The following is a 23244-nucleotide window of genomic DNA, read 5'->3' on the forward strand; positions in this document are numbered from 1 at the left end:
GGAATTGTCTACAGACACTTTAACTGGTTCTCCATCCTGACCTGTCCTGTGCTCTCTGAACACTTCTTGTTTCCTTGCCCGCTTCACCCATGCCTTGTGGGACTCAGTGGAACGCATCTTGTCCTCCCCTACACTATTGTTCCTCTGATACATAATGTGCAACTAGCTGCCACTCTTAGCATCAGCTGTGGTATGGATACCACCTATTCTGTTGGTTGGGCTATGGCCTCTTCTATAGCTCTGTTAGCGTGCATGGTTGCGTACTTCCAGGTTTTCGGAGGCTGTGCAAGCTGCTTTGATTCACATGCCTTTTGATAGCACCTCCCTTTTTGGAGTGCATGTCGACTCCTGTCCACCTTCATAGGTGTTCCTTATGCTTTTACTTTTCTTCTCTATTATGACAGGTTTTGTTTTTAGCCATCTGGAACACATCTTGTTTTGCGGTCTGGTGCTGGTCTGTTCTTAAAGCTTCTTCTGCTGCTTGACATTCGTACTGCAGTCTAGCGTCTCACTGCTTTTTTGCATAAATCCCAAGCCTGGGCTGACGCGCAATGGACAGGCAGGTCTCTGAGCAGCTTACTTTAATGTTGTTGTCTTTAGCCACCTTACTGTTTTTTAATTTTGTATTATTATGCTGCCAGTGTTGCTTTGCTTTTATGCGCCTTGTGAAACCCTAATTGCCTCGATCCCCAACGCATTATCATACTGCAAATTTCTAATTTAAAGCCTTCTTTGTGGAACGTTTGCACACTTCCTTCCCATTTTGAGAACCTCCGCCTGAGCTCCTTGGTCCGACACGACTTTGCCTTTTGAGTGGAGGGAGCTCAGTGTAGATTGGCTGATTGTTGTGACGAGGCTACACTGCGACGGCTTCCCATCATTAGATGCCAGCGGTCTTGTGGCCAACTGCTTTCTTGCATAAATCTCAAGCCTGGCTCTGACGCGCTTTAGACGCTCCACTGGTGCATCCAAGGCAAGCCCATCTGTGCCTGTCCATGCCAGAAGATGGCCAGGACCCCTGTATCTTCACTCCTAGCAGGTACTCCTAAACACTATAACAGCAATAACCTTATAAAACTTACACCGACTGCTCACAATGAGTTCCTCATTTCTCCGACTCCTTAGAGATACCTTTTTCTTACAACACGTGGGTTCTCATGATCTTCATGATCTACTAATAACTCTACCCTCTCAGTTAGCTTAGGGAAAAGTTCTCCCCTTCGCAAATATTTGCCCAAAGCCTCCACAAATTCTACTCTACCTGCACGTATCTCTTTCACTAAAATACCCCTCTGACCTTAAATGGCTGTATTTTAACACTAGATCTATCCACAAGCATTCAGTAGAAATGTGGGATCTCCTTACATCAGTATAACCATATCTGTGTTTCATTACACAATCATAGCTACATTAGTCAGCACTGCCTTGCATACCCATCACATTTCCAGAAAACTATAAACTGGTCAGGCAGGGAATAAAAAGCGAGAGGTTGAATAGCCATAGCCTTCTGGGATTTCATTAAAATGGAAATCCTTGACGCCCTACTTACTGATTGGTTAGCGATGATATTTAAATTTGAAACCCTCAATGCTGATACCGCGATAGGCGCCCAAGTCTAATGCCTCCAAGGCCAAAAGAAAGAGTTTAGCCATAATCTAGTTGAACAGTTAGCCCCTTATGTACTATCCACACAACTTCTTAGGAGATTTTAACTACCACGTGGACGTAGCCACTAATTCTGATGTCTGTGTTTGGTTATCAAACTATGAAATGTTAGATCTTCACTTGTCTGCGACTGGCCCAACACATTAGGCAGGCCACACTTTAGTCCTCATTGTCTCTACTGTCCGATTACCTCAAATGGACACACCACAACCCCTAATGTGGACGTATCATTTTTTGATATGTTATCAAATCCCTTGTATGGCCCTTCCCTCAGTACCATTGGCCCAAAAGCAATCCATCTTGAGGCCATGCAAACGGATTACCTTGGAGTCTTTTTAATCCACTATTTACATTCCCACACCTGACGAGTCACAGGGCAAAAACTCAACCTTAGTGCTGTTTAATGGCTTCCTCTCTTGCACTCAACACTGTGGCTCCCCACAAATCTTTTCGCACTAAGTAACATAACTTCAATGCTCCTTGGTACACAGCAGAATTGAAAGCTGATAAATCATGCTGTAAAACGCTAGAGAACAAATGGAGGGTGTCAAACTAGTATAGATAAACAAACATTTAAATCTGCATTACAAGTGTCCCACAGTAGAATGAGGACAGCTCACAGACAACACATTGTCAACAAAATAGACTATCTGGTATTTTCTCTAAGGAATTATTTAAAATCTTAAACTCTTCTAAACCCCTAGCATGTTCCTCTATCATTCCTGCCTCTAAGATTCTCTGCGGCACCTTGGGTAGCCATTTCCGTACCAAAATTGTTATTATCTACTGTAGTTCTCATTGCACGACTATCTCCTTAACTGACCCTTGCATCATTGATCTACCATGAAACTCTGCTTCAGTGGTGCTCGAAAGATTTGAGCCAATTTCTGTAACTCAGATGCTCCATCCGCTAGCCAAAGTTAAATCTAGCTCCCCTTCTGATCTTTGTCCTGCTCAGATCATGGCAACTCTCTCCCTTCTTCTTGCACCTGCGATTACAGCTTTGTGTAACAGTCCCTGACCCAAGCCTTGGTCCCACGGCTTTGAAAAGCAGCACATGTAACACCCATCCTAAAGAAACCTATTTCAGAGACCTAGGATCTAACTATCATCCCATATCTCTCCTTCCACTGTTAGGCAACGTCTTGGAGACCCCTGTCAACAAGCAGCTCTCATCTTATTTGGAGAGCATTAGCTTGTTAACTATCTCTCAATCGGGCTTCATACCATCCCACAGCACTGAGATGGCTCTGCTGAAGTGGCAGACACTATTAGGTTACCTTTGGACGCAGGAAACCCCGCCATGCCGGTCCTGCTTGACTTAGCGGCGACATTCAACGCCATCTTCCATTCCATCTTGGTCCAGCATCTTCATTAGACAGACATCCAGGGACCGCCCTCGACTGGCTGACGGATTTCCATAAGGGCAGGGTCCAAACAGTTTCTATATGCACGTTCCATTCTAAAACCACCGCCTCGGACAAGAGGGGTTCCTCAGGCGGCTCCTTCTTGAGCCCTATGCTTTTTAACATCTATGTAGTCCCCCTTGCCCGATGAGTCAAGCCCTGCGGATTCAAAACGTTTTCTTAGGCAGCAGGCTCAGTTGGTAATCCCGTTCGGACCCAACACTGAAAATGTTAAATAGTGCTAGTCGCTTGCATGGTCAAATGTTGTGATTTGGATATCCCTCAACTGCCTCCAACTCTGTGTGGGGAAAAATAGAGTTTCTGCTGTTTTGGAAAAGCCCAGCTCTATTGGATGGAATACTGATGGCTGGTGAAACTTGGTCCTGCCCTATTGCCCAGTAGCACAGCTAGGAACTTGGGCGTACTCTTAGATGATAAACTGTCTAAGAGACCAGAGTATCTCTGTCTGTGGTACTTGTTCCTGATCGAGACTACTAGCCGCAGATTCCTTCACGTAGAATTATCCCCAGGCGTGAGACTGGATCCGGAAACTTTTGCCACAGCATTCCTGCGCGCCGGGGGTGGGGTGACATCACGCGACTCCGCCCAGGTGTCGTACGTGACGTCAGCGAGGTCACATAAGACCCAACCCAGCGCGCCTACGTCAGTTTTTTCCTTTTCGCGTGCAACGCGGATCCTTTCCTTGCTGCGGGCCTGTTTCAGGCCCCCCTTTCTTCCATTCTTTTTTGGGGGGAGAAGTGTGCGAATGCCTTCCAACTTTAAGACTTCACGTTTTGAGGGCGTCTTATGTTGGCGACGGACCCTCTCCTCATTTGAATGTGGTGTTTGGAGGAGGATCATGGCACCTCGGATTGTGCGGCGTGCCAAAAGTTGAAGCCGAAGTCGCGGTGGGAGCGCCGCATGAAACTTCTCTCGCCGTGTCTCTCCAGGTCAACGTCCTCCCTTTGGTCTGCTTCGGCGGAAGGCTTCAAGTCCGGCCGTGGTAGTCGTCGTCGTCCTTCTCCAATGTCACGTGAGCGTCGCTCCCTGGTGGGTAAGTGTTGCAGTTCGTCCCCGGGGGCTGGTTCTCGGCCTACCAGGGGCATAGACTCTCCGCAGGTGATGTGGCCCTGCGTATCGTCCTATCCACCGTTTCCCGGTGTTGGGGCATCGAGAGTCCAAATGGAGACTTACACGGCGGCTTTGCAGGCCTCGCTGGCATCTCCTCCTCCTTCCACTCCTGGGGCGTCGGCGGATCCATCGCCTCGCGCAAGGCCCTCCGCTGCGCCGCCGGTGACTCCGGCGCCGACTGGGTCGGATCCAGGCTTGGAGGATGTGGTGGTGTTGGGGTGTGGTTCCTCGGGGCACCTCCTTCAGGCCACGACATCTCTGCCTCGCCGCAAACACCCGCGGGGGTCCCTGTGGTATCGCTGGAGGACGCCGGGGCTCGGGTCGCATCCCCAAGCCCCTCTCGGTCCCTTGGCAGGGTGGTCCTTTCCAAGGCCGAGGTGATGCCGCTACGGCGCCGGCAGCAGCTGGACTGTGCAGAGCCACAGGGGTCAGTGGCCCTTCCTCGTCCCGCTCTGGGTCGAGGGCAGATCCCTCATCCTTCTCCGGGCCCCTCTCGTACCTCCTCGCAGGCGGCTGCGTCGTTGGAGGGCGAGTCGGAGGTTGTATCGTCCCTGGCGCCGCCACAGGGGTTGCCGAGTGACCTTCGCCTCCTTCGGGCCCCTCCCTGGGCCCATCCTGTTCCCCCACGCAGGTGGTTGCCTCGGCGGGGGCCGTCTTGGCGCCGCTCTGAGGTCAGTGCGGCTCCATCTCTACTCCGGTCTCCGGTGCGGGGCGACTTGGAGGTCCCTTGCCCGTCGACACCGGATGGCGCCGGTGTCCTGCCTCAAGCGGCAGACTCCACGGCTCCGCAAAGGGGTCGTATGGCGGATTAGTCTTCGGACGCTCCTTCTCTGGAGGCAGGCTGCATTTTGGTGTCGTCCTCCCCGGAGACTGGTCGCCATGTGGTGTCTTTTTCACCGGCGTCGAAGGGTGGCTACCCACCCTTTCTGCGGCAGGGGTGTCCGTCGGAGTAGCAGCATGTCCCTCATTCTTCGGCACCTCCTGACTTCCAGGTCTGGCCATTGCCCACCCTGCTTGGCCTCGGGGACGGCCGCCTTGTTTACAGCCGTCGCCCACAGAGGAGTTGCTTTCTCCACCGCGGGGCTCTACGGATGCGGCCTTCACTCACGCGGTGTCCATGGCTGTGGGCATCCTACGCATGGGCGACCCGGTGGCTCACTTTCCAGCAGACCATCTGTTGGAGGTCCTCCACGAGGGCTCTGGTGGGAGGGAAATGTTGCTTCCTTTTGAAGGTTCGCTCCTTTCTGCCTTTACAGGGGCTTGGAGGCGTCCTGCCTCCGGGCACCCGGTCCTTCTGCATCTTCTGCATTAGCACCTTCTGACGTCGCGTGACCCGGCGTGCCTGTCCGTTCACCCCTCAGTTGCCAGTCCCCTTCTGCGGACTGCTTTTCCCTCCCTACCGCCCCTGTGGGCTCCGCTGTCCAGGGAGGCCCGCTGGCTGGACACTTGGGGACGCAACATTTTCGCCTCGACCAGCGCGGCCCTGCGGGCCCTTAACACCTTGTGTGTACTGGCTAGGGCCTCCTCCTGTTTGTGGGACTCTGCTGAGTCTCTGGGGTCTGCAGTGTCCCATGAGTCTGCTCTGGTGGATTTGCGGTACCATGCGTTGGATGGCCCGGAGCTTGCGGCGTTTATTCTCCCCTCAGCTCTAGACGTCTGAGGCGCGAGGCCGGGCCATGGCTTCCTCAGTCGCTCTCTGTCACCATGCTTGGCTTCAGGATGGCATCTTCCCTGAAAATATTCGGGAGAGGCTCATTGATCTCCCATTTGATGGCAGTCTCTTGGTTCATGCCCCGGCCGACTCCGCCATCCTGAGGCTCTTGGCAGGGCTCCGTCCTCCTCCTCCATTCCCTCCTCAGTGACTTCTGAGTTAGGGTTGCCTTTAGGTCTTCTTAGGCTTCGGTTATGGTTGTGGAGTATGTTTTTTTGGCCGATTACGTCCTTCCTTGGGACTTTGGCATTGTTGGCTGCTGGATGGCCCCTTGTTGCTGTTGTGTGTGAGTTCTGCAGGAGTTGTTGCGCAGACTTGGCCCTGCGATTGGGCCTTCTGCTTGCTTGGGCTGCTGTTAAGCCGGTTGCGGGGATGTTTTTTTCCCCGTGGTTCTTTTGTTTCTTCCTCTGCTGCGGAAGTTCTTCCAAAGAGGGTTCCCCTATATTGGGACTTCAGGTGCCCTATGTGGAGCTATGGTAGCTGTTATATGGTTTATGCTCTGCTGGAGGGTTCTGGTCGCCTTCGGGTACCTGTTCTCCTTGGTGTTTCCGTAGGTTGCTTTGCTCCCTGAGGTCGTGGTGGTGGTCCGGGCCTCTCCTTCTCTCCCTGCTTCCGTTCTGTGGTCTGGGATGTCCCTTACTAGGCGTTGCCTACTTGGTCTTCCTGGAGCCTCAAGCTGTTCTTCTTGCTTCTGGACTTGACTGCTGGCATTGTTCTGGCTGACAGGCTGCTCTCCATCTGGAGTGGGCTCGCCTTCTTCTCCCTAGTTTCCTTGGGCTCTCTAGGCTTCTTCTAACCTTCGGCATTCGACGGAAGCTGTGCTGCCTTGTGGGGAGTGCAGTGCTTCGACCTCTCAGCCCTGCCCTTGGTTCCTCTGCTGTAGTTGTGCGAGCCTCTTCAGCCTTTTTTTTCTCCTACGTCCCCTTGGAGTCGATGGGGTTCTGCTTGTGGGGGTTCTCTTGGCCTGGTAGGGGCAAAGTTCTACCTAGTCCACAGCTCTGGTCCCCTGTAGGGCCCTCTGCTCTGGCTGGTGGGATCCTTTCGCAGACCCTCCTTCCCCGGGGGTATTGCTAGGGTATCTATTCTACGTGAAGGAATCTGTGGCTAGTAGTCTCTATCAGATGTAAGAGTTACTTACCTTCGGTAACGATGTATCTGGTAGAGATGATTCTAGCCGCAGATTCCTTCATGGCCCGCCCTTCCTCCCCTATTCTGCGAGGACCCTTGGGTTGGTCTTTGGTACTCGCCTCCCGGGGGGCTGTGTCTCCTGTGAGTGCCTTCCTTGTTCTTAACGGGTGGCTCCGGCTGGGGCTGGTTCCTTCCTCCCTTGATTCTTTGGAGGATGGGGTTTCAGTGCGCTGGTGCCCTGCTGCTCTGGCTACTCCAGGTTTGTGGGGGGGGTTGGCTTCCATCCTTGTCCTCCCTCCCCTCCCTCCCCTCCCTCCCTTCCATTGCTGTCCTCTGGTTTGAAGGTCCTCTGGCCATGTCTTGCCCTTGTCCTTGTGGATGGTTGCCCTCTAGGTTGGGGTGGCTTGGTGGTTTGTTGTCCCTGTCCGTCTTGGGACTGGTCCCCTTCCCTGCTCAGGATGAGGGGTGGGCTTCCTCCTTGTGCCATGACTTATGCCTGTTCTTCCCTTCGGGGCACTGGGATGGGAGGTTGTCTATGTGTGGGCAGGGTGGCTGCACAGGTTTCTGCTTGTTCTTCTTTCTTCTTTCTCTGCCCTTGGGGTCTGCGGTGTTGGCACTACCCTGGTGGTGGTGTTAGTCACCGTTTCTTTCCAACTTTTCTGCTCTTCGCACACTGTTCCCATGCTCCCACAGTTTTTTATCTGGTGACTCCGCGTTGTGGTGCGGAATAGTTCTCCGAAGAAAACTGACATAGTTGCGCCGGGGTGGGTCTCATGTGACCTCGCTGATGTCACGTGCGCGAACGATGCCTGGGCGGGGTCGCTTGATGTCGCCCCTCCCCCGGCGTGCAGGGATGCTGTGGCAAAAGTTTCCGGATCCAGTCTCACACCTTGGGATAATTCTACGTGAAGGAATCTGTGGCTAGAATCGTCTCTACCAGATACATCGTTACCGAAGGTAAGTAACTCGTACTTTAGCACTATGCTCCTTCTCAAGAAAATCTTTCAGTGGCTTACTTTGAGCTCCCGGAAGACACTCAACCAGGCATTAATAATCGGCCATCTGGATTATGGCAGTGCCCTAATCCTCGCTTCTAACGAATCCCTCCTATTAAAATGGCAGGTTGTCCAAAACACCACCGCCCGTATGGTAAACAGCCTGCCTCCACCGTCCTTTCCTACACTTAGAGCTCTACACTGACTCCCCATTTGAAAGAGAGCCTTATTCAAACTTCCTGCCTGACCTACAAAGCTTTCCCAGGCTCTGGCCCAAGGTACCTTTAGGACAGACTTGCTTAGTACCTTCCGTACAGAAACCTACGATCTAGTAATCAACTGCTTCCATGTTCCCAGTGTATCCGCACAGCCAAATATGGTGGCAGGCTTTTGTTACCTTGGACCGCCCCATTCAAACACGCTTCTTTTGTACATCAGAGCATGCACTAACCTGGTTGTTTTAATGCTGCTTTTAAATCATCACAGCGTTGAGATATCCCTTTGGGGATTAGTTGTACGCTATATTAAGACTAATATAGCATAACATTGCAAAGCAAATCACTGATGAGCAGAGGCTAAAACTTGCCTCACGAGGGTGAAGGGTTACTGCTGCAATCTTGCGGTCATAGTCCTGCACTTGTGTATGGGCTTCTGGGAGCAGTTTCCACACCATCGCGTTGGTGTGTGAACCTCGTCCCTCTCATACTGGAGCTGCTGAGATGAAGCCCGGGCGGCATTGGCGACCATGTTGGGTAGGGAGAGTGGCCTCAGTCTGCAATGGCTTGTCAAGTGGTGCTGCACTTAATTCCCGTGACCTATTTGGACAAAAAATAAACCACTTGTATATCATTGTGAATTTTGTATGTCAATCTGCATTTCAGGAACTTTCTATTTCCTTTTGACTTGCATCATAAAGTAACCATTTGAGCCAAAAGACTTCCTTGACTTCAGTCTATTTTTAGTAACTAAACCTGTTTGCAAGCGGTTTATTTAGCTTATTGAACTGATTTTTTTAAGCCATGGTGATATTTATTGTATTCATGCTCCCATGCTACATTGGCTTCACTGCAGAATACATTAAGGGAAAAGGGTGGTGATAGCAGTTTGAACTATTGTGGCTCTTCTGCAGAGGTTGAATCAGTGTGGTGATTGGTCATGGCAATCGTGGTCGTAGCTTAGTCATTTTACTTTCTAATTTCATATATATATTTCTTTTTTCTAGAAGGTATAATTTTTATGTTTTAATGTTTACCTTATTTTTTAGATTGATACCTTGGCATCTCAGTGTTTAATCTTTGAAAAGAATAAGGCTATTGGGCCTCGTGCTGCATCAGATATTAAAATTCTGTTTGTGCCTCTTCGTCCTGGAATCTTCCAATATGTGCTCAGTGTTTCTTCTTGGCCTGTAAATACTAATGGAAATCCTCCACTTCAATCAGACGTTTTGGCCCCAAAGGTTATTTTGACTGCCTTCGCGGAAAATCCTTCTATTGAGGTAAGAGGTTTGAAGTGTGAGCTGTTTGTAAATAAAACGTTGAGATTTTACTTGTTATATGGCATCAATTAGGTGTTGTGGGAATAAAAATAAGTATTAACTTGCAACGTATGACATACTGAAAAGGAGTATTTAATGAAGTTGTAGTCTCTCTCTATATAAATATATATATTTTCCATAGGAAATCCGGAACATTCTATTTGGAATAACGTTGGCGCCGATTGACGAATCTTCGCGAAATTTTCCAAACTTTTGGCCAGCTCCTATCCTGAAAGTTTCACGGTGATTCGTCAAGCGGGGGCTGAGAAAAAAGGGGGGTCCCAAAACGCATTTTCCCCATGCATTTTCCCATAGGACCTGTTGACGCAACGGAATTGCACCAAATTTGGCAAAGAGGTAGTCCTCAGTCCAGACTTGTGCCTTTTGCTTAAATGGTGTAAATCCGTTCAGTAGTTTCTGAGAAAATTAGAGTTAAAAAGATAGATATATCTGGGCGGAGCCTAACCACACATCTCATCGTGAGATCTGATTGGCTGTCAGTACTTCATCCAAGAAGTGTTGGCAGCCATCTTGGGACCAATATACATGATAGTACCTCATTAAAAAGCATTGCAGTTAATAGAAGGTTTTAAGACTTTAGTTACATTATAAATCATTTGTTGATGGTACCATACTGATTTTAGGAATTGTGGTGTGTTCTAAGGTGATTTTACCATGTGAAAAAGCCTTCTGCTGTGATATCATGAATCATGTTTGAGAGAACTATTTTCCCATGCTTTTCCCACAGAGGTTTGGAAGGTGATCTATAAGCTAAACTGAGAGCATATTTTCTGTAAATTCACATTATCTTTCTCAGTCATGTGAGAATGAAGTCTGACATTCTCAGTAAAACATGTACATCCAACAAGGGCAGAGACTGTCAGTTGATTCCTTTGTGTTTTCCTGCAGCTTCCCAGAGTGTTCTAAATAACTAGAGCACTAACAGTCCTACTTATGACAAACGTATTGCACACCTGAAGCCATCTTGATTGGAATAAAGTGGTTACTCTTAAAACATTTAATTTAAAAAGGAACAAAATGAGGGGGCTCATTTTGCCATAGAAAGTATGATTAGTGCTGCAGAAAGAAAATTTAGGGCACATTTTGACTTCTCAAATCCTCTTCTATTTCATAAAACAATTTGGACATGCAGACTGAAATATGCACTTTGAATACCAGCAGCAGACTTCCCTGGTGAGCAGTTGCTTTACTACAGTGATCTAATGAACAACTAGAGTGCTAACATTCAGAATATATGGCAAATGTGTGACACATCTGAATGCCTTCTTGATGGAACCAAAGTAAAAAACTGAAAGTATTTCCTACTGAGGAGACTGCAATAAATGAGGAAATTAGGAAACTTCATAACAAATAAATCTCCCATGATGGCCACCAGAGACAAAAGAGCCCATATGTAGCACAAATATCACCCAGATGTAGCCCAAGTATAGCCCAATGACCGAATGTCCCAGAGTGTTCTAACGAACAACTAGAGCGCTAACAGTCTTACTTATGACAAAAGTATGGCACACCTGAAGCCATCTTGATTGGAATAAAGTGGTAACACTTAAAACATTTAATTTACAAAGGAACTAAATGAGGGGGTTCATTTTGCCATAGAAATTATGATTAGTGCTGCAGAAAGAAAAATTAGGGCACATTTTGACTTCTCAAATCCTCTTCTATTTCATAAAAAAATTCTGACATGCAGACTGAAACATGCACTTTGAATACCAGCAGCAGACTTCCCTGGTGAGTAGTAGCTTTACTACAGTGATCTAATGAGCAACTAGAGTGCTAACATTCAGAATTTATGGCAAATGTGTGACATATCTGAATACCTTCTTGATGTAACCAAAGTAAAAAACTGAAAGTATTTCCTACTGAGGAGACTGCAGTAAATGAGGAAATTAGGAAACTTCATAACAAATAAGTCTCCCAAAATGGCCACCAGAGACAAAAGAGCCCAAATGTAGCACAAATATCACCCAGATGTAGCCCAAGTATAGCCCAATGACAGAAGTGTGCAAAACACTTATTTTGTGTGTATTTGCAGTTTTATATAGTGCAGACTTGTCAGGTATTGGAGTGCTTTACATGAGCCCATAAGATCAAATTCATTTTGGTTGTAGACATGGGGAGACTAAGTGATTTGATCAGAATCACAGAATGTTGAGCTGAAGCAGAAACTCCAACCTGGTTCCCCAGTTGCAAAGTCTGCAGCTCTGGAAGTAACACCACATCCTCTCCCCTAGGTGCAACATTTAATCAAGTGGTCAACTGGATAAAAAAACATAAAGATTACAAATAATTTAAAACTTCTTTGTCGCTATTTGAAAACTCAGAAAATATGTCCTTATTTTAGTTTTTTAGAGCACTAACCATAACTTTGATGCAAATAAGACCCTCTCATATATGTGATTTCTAAAGGAAATGCTCTAGGTATTACAGTTTTGATTCCATCAAGATGACGTCAGGCGTTCCACACCTTTGTAATAAATATAGAATGTTGGCAATCTAGTTGTTCATTTGGATACTGTTGAGAGGCAGAGGCCAGGGGCACGGACTCTGAAAATTGAAGGCAGGTAGGAGAGTGCAGAGGCAACAATTTGACCACACTGGGCAGGCAGGAAGGGCAGTGGCAGCACAACAGACTATGGAGGGCAGTGGAAAGGGGGGCAGGGGCAACAAACCAACAATACAGGACTGGCAAGAGAGGCTGTGGCAATGTAATAGACCATTGTGGGCAGAAGGAAGAGGCAATGGTAGTACAACCATACATGCCAACAGACCCGATTCAGCCAGGAAAGTCCAATGTTTTTAAGCTCAAATGGGCTTTATTTGATCTGTCTCCTGTCTACAATCTCCTCTTTTTCAATGTAACTCAAAGGGGAAAATCAGTACCCCAGTTTTTTTTCAAAATCTCCCTCTTACCAAGTTCGCAAGTATGGTACATCGCATCATGGTAGGCAGGAGGAATTGGGGTAGGGACATGGACTTGGATAACAGAGGACAGGGGGACGTGGAGAGGTGCACCAAACTGGCCCTACAGGGCAGGCATCAGGGTTTGCAGCAGCACAATATACCACACAGGGTATGCGGGACGGGAGTGCAGCACAATCATCCATAGAAAGCAACAGGGAGGACACAGAACCATGCACATGGACAACAGAGAACAGAGGGGAAAGAGGCAATGGTAGCTAGCTGACCATAATGGACAGACAGGAGAGAAAGGTGCAGCATAACAGACCATAAAGGACAGAGGGACGGTTCAGGGGCATTACAATGGAACAGACAAGCCAGGAGGGAGGGAATAGGGGTCTGCACATGGAAACGGGGGGCATGGGGGCACGGCAGGAGCAGCAAGATGACCATGGAGGTCAGGCAGGATGGGCACTAGAAACAAGACACACCATGGAGAGCAACAGTGAGACTATGATGGCATACACACAGACCATGGAGGGAAGGTGGGAGGGGGTCAGGGGCAGCTAGCTGGCCACACAGGGAAGGTGGGAGGGGCCATGGCACCACAGAAGACCATGCATGGCAAGCGGGGAGGGTTAGTGGCAGCACAATGGCTATGATGGGAAAGAAGGAGGGTGCAGGGGCATGCACAAGGGACCATGGAGGATAGAAGGGAGGGTCAGGACCTGGGCACAGACAAGAGAGTTCAGGGGAAGGGGCCTCACAACAGACCGCGCGGGGCAGGCAGGAGGAGCAGTTGCAGCACAACAGACCAGGGAGGGCAGAAGGGTGTGGCAGTAAAATGGACCATGGAGGACAGGAGGAAGGGGATAGGGGCATGGCTTGTGGACAGGCAGGGTGGAGGTGGCAGGGACAGGTTACAATCATCTGACAATGCTAGGCAGGTGGGAGGGGAGTGGCAGCTCAACAGAACACTCAGAGTAGATAGGAGTGGCAGGTCCATGGAACATGGTGGGCAAAACGGATGGAGCAGGGGCATGCACAAAGACATCGGAGGGCAGGGGGTTGGAGAATAGGGGCAGGAAGCTAAGCACAGAGGCTAAGCAGGTCAATGATAGACCATAGAATTGGGCAATGGAGGGCAGGAGGAGTGGACTGGTACATCATGCTAAATGGAGGGCAGTGGCAGCACATCAGACCATGCATGGCAGGAGGGAGGAGGCTAGTCCATGGATTCAGACAACAGAGGATAGGGAGGAGGTGGATGGGGCAGCAAGCTAACTGTTCTGAGAAGGTGGGTATTAGGAACTTTATTGTTTTTAAAACGTGTGTCTGTGCAAACTACTTAAAATATGAACAAGTATGCAGCATAATCTCACTTTTATTCAGGAAGAAGAGGACGTTTGTGACTGTGACTCCGGGCTCACTTGACAAACACCCCCTCACCCTCCACCCCCCCATCACAAAATGCAATGCCCGTGAAAAGGGTAGGTGGACGTAGTGTTATATAGAACATAGTCCTGAGAGCACGATTGAAAATGAAAACTAGATATAGTATATGGTATAAACTATGCACCAAAAAGTGTGATATAAGATGAACCGGGGCATGAAATATAATATGCAATACATTGTGCGCAATGACAGATTGATTGGAGAGCGTGAGATAGCACAGGCACTAGCGCGTGCTATGCGATATGCACCTTGGAGTGTAATATGCACAGGGCGGTGTTGTGTAACCTAACTAGTCTCTAAAGTTTTAATATAAAATATGTGCTGGGGAGTGTAACGTTGCATATGCACTGTGACAAAGATATGGATCCCAGATTGTAATATGTATGGCATAGCGCTGTGCGTTATAACATAGGCATCAAGGAAGGCACGTTAGATGGGGCAATATAACCCGTGCGAAGGCAAGTGTGGCATGACATATTCACGGGGTGGTGTTGCAGTGCACATGGGCTAGAGAGTGTCATAGCATATGCACTATGTAGGAACCTGGGGTCACCAGGCCCTATAGGCGGTAGCGTGGTGCGAGCCGGTCGGGCAACCAGAGGGCTATGTGTTAAGCAACCATACACCACACGCTTCTCATGGACTAGGGACACACACAATAAGGGACGCCACACCGTTCAAGTTATGCCAATACTTCAAGTTTATCCAAGTATAGCTGGTCAGATGCAGTTCAGGAAATAACAAGGTAATACATGAATTATAATACCATCATAACATTACATTCGACACTCTGGGTGATATTTATGCAGTGCCTAACCTTGTTCTAGCGCTGTGCGCGCTTACGTTAAGTCTTTCCCTGAACCGGCCGTCTAACTAAGCGTAATACTTGAACGGGGACACATTGGGTTCACTAACATGGCGCCTGTGGAACTGAGCGCTCCTCGTAATCGATGGCCCCTAATCCTGTGAAGTAAAGCATATGAAATAAAGCGCTACGCGCAACCATTTGCAGGTAATTACGGTCGAGCAGAGCATATAATACAACACGTTACTCGTGATCCTGGTATGGAATTACCTTCGTGCAGAACATATAACACAATGCGCTATGCGCATCCCTTGGCATGTAATTACTGTCGAGTAGAGCATATAACACAAGGCGCTACTCGCATTTCCTGGCAAACAATTACTTTCGAGTAGAACATATAACACAAGGCGCTACTCGCATTCCTTGTCGCTCCGGCTGGGGAAGCAGGGTCGGTGGCGTGAAGCGCCACACGAGGGTAATGTCAGTCAGTTCTTTGGGCGGCTTCCAGCGGGGAGAATGACCGGACTTGCGGAGCGGGTCCCTATGCTCCGGTGCAGTTCACAGAGCACCGCTCTCAGTATTACAGAAGGGGGGACACGGACAGGATCCCTCGGCGGGGTCTCTCCGTCGCGCAGGCAGGGGAGGGGACTCCCACGGAGGGGACAACCCGGGCCAAGTGCGGTGTGGTTTCCAGACCAGCAGGGGGCGCACCAGGGGGGATCTCGGCCTCCGGGCTTACCTCCGTCTCGGCGTCAGCAGGCGTCCGTCCTCACGACGTTGGGGGAACTCGGCCCCGACCTTGCGCACCTCCTCACCCGGCTGCGACGGCAGCGACGGGGCCCCGGGCTTCTCCTGGGCCTCGTGACACAGCAGGGCACTCCTCCAGGGCCTCACGACACAGCAGGGCACTTCTCCAGGCCGCGGCGGTGAGTGCGCTGGCTTCGTCGTCGCAGGGGGGGGGGCTCAAATTAAGGATGGGGATATGGTGCTCAGCGGAGCACGCTGCCGGGGGTCCCAGACCAGGGCAGGGAGCGCGGGGGTCACAGCGCTAGTACCTGGTCGATCCCCGGTGACTTGGCAATCGGCTTAGCATTTAGTTTGATAGGTCAGCTTGGACACGCAGTCTCAGCTCTGGCATTCAAGGCTTGCAGCTCGCTCTTGTCATGCAGTCTCAGTTCTTAACGTTAGGTTTCAGTTCTCAGTTGACAGATGAAGTCTTTTGGCGCAGATGTATCTGGCCCCCTTAAGGGGTTCTGTTACAGGGGTAGGGATGGAGAGGGCGACTAGGTCCTTCCTAGTCAGGTTGGCAGAGAGTCTCTGGGTCCTCCTACTACTGGGCAAGATCAGTGGGATTCACAGGGCACCTCACTCACTTAGGCAGTACCTAAATCCTGTCACTCTCAGAGGCATAAGTCCCTGGCTAGGCCCTACCGCCTACACTCCTGGTGGATTCTTCCAGCTCTGCTTCACCCCAATGGCCAACTCACCACACAAGTCTCCCTCCCACTCTTAAGTAGCCCTAGGTCAGGTGACCTCTAGCCAAGGCGGCAAAAGTAAAACCCCACCTCCCTTCTAGAAGGTTCCAGCTTCTTCCAGGAGCTTCCCCATTCTAACTATGGGACAAAAAGGCGGGCTGGTATCGCAACATTGTTGTGGGTCCCAGCCAGCTCCTGGCAGCTAGGGTGCTACAAAAACAGGCCACTCTGCAGTAGCAGGGGCCTGTGGCAGCCATCTTGGGTGAGGGGAACACCTGCACCTTAACACTACAAAAACGAAAAAAATGAGGGAAAAAGGGCCAAGTCCAACACACTAGATGGTGGAATACAACACAGAGGTGTGTGGCACTCGGCGGGCACTGGTGGGTGTAACACAGCATTGGGCTCAGCCAGGAGCACGCTGTGACTCTCAAGTGAGGTTTGTCTCCTTTCCAGAGAGTAAAATAAAAAGTATTACACATCCGGCGGTAGATGTATGTTTTATTAACCGTGAGGGGGTTTCTTGCATAGTTTGGTCGAATTTTTGTCGAATCCCCTTTGAATGGCTTGGTGTGCGTGTGTATTAAATGTGCCAGTCAATAGCTATCCATGTTTGTATAAATAAACGACAAGGGTGTCTACTTGGAGAGTACCCACCGGCGGGGGCGCCGGGATAAGGCACGGTAGGGCGTCAGACAAGTCCGAGCTTCACTAGCGGTGTAAATACATTCCACGTGGATTCATTGTATGCATAGTCGCCTTTTAATGAATATCACGCAAATCGTCATGGTGATAGGTGCATACGGTTTGTCCAGGTGTTTCTATAAATATATATTTTTTTTTATTAATAAAAAACAAAGGCCTGCCCCGGATGGGGTCACCGAGGCCATAAGTGGCCTGAGGAGGGGGGCAAAGTAGCCCCCCTCCTAAAGAATTTAAAAAAAAAAAAAAAGCCATGACCCGGGGGTTGGGCTCCCCGGGGCCAATTAAGGCCTTGGGAGGGCCAAATTAATTTTTTTCAACAAAAAAAATTAGGGTGCCGGCCCTGGGGGATGGGGTCCCCAGGGCCAATAAATTAGAAAAAGAAGGGGGGCCACACAGCCCCCCTTATTAAAAAAAATAAATAAATAAAAGACCGGCATCGCGCCGGAGGCCACGCCCCCTCCTTGCAGCACTCTGCAAACGCGCCCCCTGGCCAGTTGTAAGTTGGGGAATTAGTTCCCCTTCAATACTGAGGGCCCCTGAGGGCCAACTAGCCCAACAGGTATCTCTAGTATGCACCAGGGAGCTGCGTTGCAGACAGGTGATCTGAGGCCACGCCCCTTTTTACACCTCTATGCAACGCAGCTCTGTGGCGCTTACTGGAGGTACCTAGTGGGCTAGTTTGACCCTGGGGACCCTTCGGATTCAAGGGGACTTAATCTCTCAACTTAGAACGGCCACAGGGCGCGTTTACACAGTGGTGAAGACGGGGCCTGAGGTGATGTGTGCAAACACGCCCTGTGGCGCGTTTTAAGTTGGGGAAATAATTCCCTTTCAATCCTGAGGGACCCTGGGGGCCAACTAGCCACCAGGTGCTTCCAGTAAGCGCCACTGCTCTGCGTTGCAGAGAGGTGGTGCAGGCCGTGCCCCTTTTTACACCTCTCTGCAATGGCGCTTACTGGACGTACCTAGTGGGCTATTTTGCCCCTAGGGACCCTCAGGATTCAAGGGGACTTAATCCCCGAACTTAAAAAATGGCCACAGGGCGTGTTTACACAGTGGGGAAGGGAGGGGACGGGGCCTGAGGGGACGTGTGCAAACGCGCCCTATGGCGCGTTTTAGGTTGGGGAAATAATTCCCCTACAATCCTGAGGGACCCTGGGGGCCAACTAGCCCACCAGGTGCTTCCAGTAAGCGCCACTGCGCTGCGTTGCAGAGAGGTGGTCCAGGCCGTGCCCCTTTTTACATCTCGCTGCAACGCGGCTCTGTGGCGCTTACTGGAGGTACCTAGTGGTCTAGTTGGACCCTCAGGATTCAAGGGGACTTAATCCCGGAACTTAAAAAATGGCCACAGGGCGTGTTTACACAGTGGGGAAGGGAGGGGACGGGGCCTGAGGTGACGTGTGCAAACACGCCCTGTGGCGCGTTTTAAGAGGTAGTTTTAATCCCCCTGCCCTATGATATACTAGGGGCTTACAGAGGAGGTCATGCTAATCACAGGGGGACCCCAGCGCATAGTGTTCCCTAGTGTATGTAGGTGTTTTCACTGTATTCTAAGTGTCTTTTAACATAGCACTGACTAGGACTGGTTAGTCAGACTCAGTTACCACCAGTATCCGTCTGAAAAAGTTGAGGTTACAGAATGATTTTGCAACAAGGCTTCTTTCTGCTCTTCTGTTTGTTCTTTCTGCACGTTATCCTTCTTCCTGCACTTTTCTTCGTCTTTGAGGACTTCTGTTGCTACTTTCTGCATTTCTTTTTTTTCTTTCTGTGCGTTTTTTCTTCTTCCTTCACATGTCCTATCTCTGTAGGCATAGTTAGAAATTAGCATTTAAAAAACCTTTGAAATTCACTGAAAAACCATAGGTTTCAGGCACGTTATAGTTAGGAATTGCATTTAAAAAACCTTTTAAATTCACTGAAAAAACCATAGGTTTCAGGGGCGTTATAGTTAGCTGGACTTTTCACTTGTACAAAACCATTGAAATTCCCCCGTTCTAGTTAGTTCAGCTAACTATAACTCGCGCGCCCGCAATGCACTGCTGATGACGTCACATATTACATCACTCATGGCATGGTCAGTGACATCACTGATGACATCACTGATGACATCACTGATGACATCACTGATGACATCACTGATGACATCATCCTTGTGCTAGAGTGGCAGACCTCCTCTCCCCCTAATATAACCTTTGATACACACATTCAAAAATAGAAACTAAAATTTTCAAAACAATGGCCATACCAATACCAGTTACAACAACCTATTCAGTAATTTTAAGATCCACATACACATCCACTCATTCACCAACAGTCCTATACAGTCACTCGTACATGTACTCACTCATCATATGTACTCATACACCTATACATCCTGTTGCACAACGCCACTCATCCATCGAGTTACTCACACACAGTCACTCATGCTAATAAAGAATTAAACATCCATTTACTTGCATATACAGTTATACACACACCACCACACTTCTACAGAAACTTACACATACTTAGTATTTTAAACAATCACTTATAGAAACACATACTTATTCATACAGGAACTCTTTCAATCTCTCACTCTCACATATACTCACTTATATTCACCAATAGTCACATATACTAGTTTACAACATATGTAGTTACTCATAAAGACACTATTGAGACAGTCATTCACTCACTAACACACTCATGCACACATTCATCCACCCATACAGTCTTGCACACATGCTGTCTTCAACACATAAAAACAGTGAGTCACTCATTCATGCACCTATGCACTACGTAATACCCCCCACCGAACCATACAGACACTCAGACGCTCATACTGATACTCAAAAAACAACTAATAACCTGTATAGACACTCATGTAGCTACTCACCAACCCATGCAGCCACTTATACACAAAGTGAGAGACTGATACAGATATTTACATATTTAAACATTACTCACTAAGCCATGTATTCACTAAGATACAATTAATCAGTCAGTTATACAATCAATTTTTCAAAAAGAAATCATCCATTTAGACACTTATATACCCATTTATTCTTCCATCGACCTTGAGGTATACAGTATATAAAACGTATGTAGTTTTCAGAAAAACACACATTCACTGGATGATGTCATCAGTAATGTCATCAGTGATGTCATTTGAGATGTCATGAGTGATGTCATGAGTGATTTCCCTGACCATGTCATGAGTGATGTAATATGTGACGTCATCAGCAGTGCATTGCAGGCGCGCGAGTTATAGTTAGCTGAACTAACTATAACGGGGGAATTTCAATGGTTTTGTACGAGTGAAAATTCCAGCTAACTATAACGCCCCTGAAACCTATGGTTTTTTTCAGTGAATATATATATGTGTGTGTGTGTGTGTGTACATATATATATATATATATATGTGTTAGCACACTCCGTTTGCAGTTTTCTGCCGCTGGTCTGATTGACGGAGCAGGGACCACGTTATCAGTGCGCAAAGATGTTTATTCAGACTCCTCAGACACCAGCCATCATGACGCGTTTCGAGCCCTCCGGCCCTTGATCACATATATACATAATAATTTGCTCTACCTTCAACTCCAGGGTGTGGCTATGGGGGCCAGTTTTTCGCCAAGTTATGCCTGTTTAGTGATGGGAGCTTGGGAGGAACTGGTCCTCAGAACTCAATTTAATGAAGTAATGAATAACAATGTGGTAGCTTGGTATCGATTTATCGATGACTTATTCATTGTTTGGCGGGGTGAAGAGAATTTGGCCAAGAAGTTCATTGGAGAAATCAGCAGTAATGATTATAATTTAAGCTTCACTGCAACAATGAGCCAGTCGTCAGTAACATTCTTAGACACCGAAATCTATGTTCTCAAAGGGGTATTGGAAACTAGACTTTACCGCAAAAAAACAGCTGGTAATACATTATTACATGCTAGGAGCTCACACCCGGCCCACCTGATAGCTAGCATCCCCTATGGGGAAATGCTACTTATCAGAAGGGTATGCAGTAATCCAGTAGATCTGACCACGGTACAACTTTCTAGCAGCATGAGATTTCTTGAAAGAGGCTATTCTAAAAAAGTCATTGACAGTGCCATTAGCAAATCTATGCAGTACACCAGGGAGGAACTTCTGAGCTCCTATGCTATCAGCCAAAGCTCTCCAATTGAAAGCTTAAGTCTCATTCCTGATGTAGAAAAGAACAATACATTCAGGGTTATCACAGGATATAGTAAGCAGCATAGAGACATATATAAAATAATTAATCGTAATTGGCCCATTGTACTTAATGACCCAGTCATTGGTGCTTCATTACCAACACGTGCCTCGCTTACTTTCAGTAGAGCTCCTTCGATGAGGGATCTTCTTGTGGATACGAATCCTGAAACTATTGAGAGAATATCATGGCTACAGTCCAACACAGGCTTTTACAAATGCAAAACATGCAAATCATGTCTCCAAGGTATGAACACTAGAATCTATCAGGACGGGTTTAGTAGCTTGGATCACCAGATCACCAAGCTTCTTACATGTAAAACGGAGTTTGCAGTTTATATCCTGATATGCCCGTGTCCATTAAGGTATGTGGGAAGCACCAAATTGCCGGTGCATAAACGTATTTTTCAACACCTTAGGGCAATCAATAATCAGGATAACACATACCCAGTGGCCAGACACTTCAGGGAGTCCCACAACAGTGATAGTCGCCAGCTCAAGTTTTATGTCATTGATGCTATTAATGCGAGCAGACGAAGTGGCAATAGGGAGGCGAAACTGCGCAAATTAGAAACCCAATACATATTATGCCTTGATACTAAACACCCGAAAGGGCTCAACACGACTGAGGACCTTTATACTTGTTTACCTTGAATGTGAGATTTGATTCTATATGAAATTGATTTCTAGAATATCCTCTTTTATTGATGAACCAATTTTAACTCTAACTGTGTTCCGTTGTCTCCTCTCTTCATTCATTATACTTGAAGTTCCACCTTATTCACAGTTTATCAATGAGATATTTTTTATGTGTTCTGTTCCTGGACAACCAAGTGTTTCTTGATCTGATTGCAGTGATTTGGAAAGATATCTTTATCCAATATTATATTGTTACACATTAACGTTGGATGAGATACACGACTTTTAGTTGCCTTTTTATCCCTTTCACAACATATGCACATATAATTCTATTAGAATCTATTTATGAATCCATTTTAGCCTTGATACATTTTATGTGAGACCTATTGATACATATTCTTTGCAAACAACCGCTATTATTCATTCAGGTTTCTTCCCTTTAACTTTAGAGACAGACAGCAGTTTGTAGTCCCCTACTTGAAGGCCCTAGTTTACACATATCAGTGTGTCAATCACTTAGATAATCGATGCTCTTGGCATTTATGCCATTATTGTGTTGCTTTAACTTGTTACCTACTAGAATAGCATCCAATGTCTGGTTTCAATTAGGACTATAGGCATATGTTTAACAGGCATTTAAGCCATGATTACAGGATATGCCCTGACCAAGAAGGGTGACACTAACAAGTATAAATAGATTGTATGTTTTTATTTTAACTTATTTATCTATTTATTGTCTTAAAATGTATTATCATGTATTATTGCGACAATTTGCACATGCAAAATTTCTTTTTCCTGCTGTATATTGGGATCAAGCCATTTGCTGCATTTTGCATAATATTATGCGAGTGTAGTAGTATTTTCTCTATATTCATGAAACCCAAGGTCACATGCTATCAAACGGTGCACTTTGAACTCTGTACCCTGGCTATTTATTGGTCTTTGTAATTTACTGACGTTGTCATGTGATCAAGGCTCCACGGAGCCGAAACGTTATGACGACAGCCTCACAAATCGATTAAAATAAGCACTTTACCAAAGGTCCGTGTCCACGAGTGTTTTTGGAGCTATAGATGTCTACCACGTCTTCCACGCACCAGCGATTTCTGGATGGATATATATATATATATATATGTGTATATATATATATATATGTGTGTGTATATATGTGTGTGTGTGTGTGTGTGTATATATATATCTGTGTGTGTGTGTGTGTGTATATATATATATATATATATATATATATATATATATATATATATATATATATATATATATATATTCACTTAAAAAACCATAGGTTTCACACAAGTTATAGTTAGCTGTACATTTCACTCATAAAAAAACAATGAAATTCCACGTTATAGTTAGATCAGGTAACTATAACTTGCGCGCCCGCAATCCACTGCTCATGACGTCACTTATTACATCACTCATGACATGGTCAGTGGCATCACTCATGAGATC

At 47.4% G+C, this 23244-nt stretch overlaps 1 protein-coding gene across 5 annotated transcripts in view; it reads left to right on the forward strand.

The window, feature by feature from the left end:
- CEP192 (centrosomal protein 192) overlaps positions 1-23244 on the forward strand; it is a 1978693-nt gene that overhangs the window by 742344 nt on the left and 1213105 nt on the right. For all 5 annotated transcript variants that reach the window (XM_085605862.1, XM_085605865.1, XM_085605864.1 and 2 more), the window contains exon 22: positions 9301-9531. In XM_085605862.1, coding sequence (XP_085461988.1) covers positions 9301-9531 — 231 coding nt within the window. The remainder of the gene's footprint in view (positions 1-9300; positions 9532-23244) is intronic.

The sequence above is a fragment of the Triturus cristatus genome, chromosome 5_1 (assembly GCF_964204655.1).
Source record: "Triturus cristatus chromosome 5_1, aTriCri1.1, whole genome shotgun sequence".
NCBI classification, from domain to species: Eukaryota; Metazoa; Chordata; class Amphibia; order Caudata; family Salamandridae; genus Triturus; species Triturus cristatus.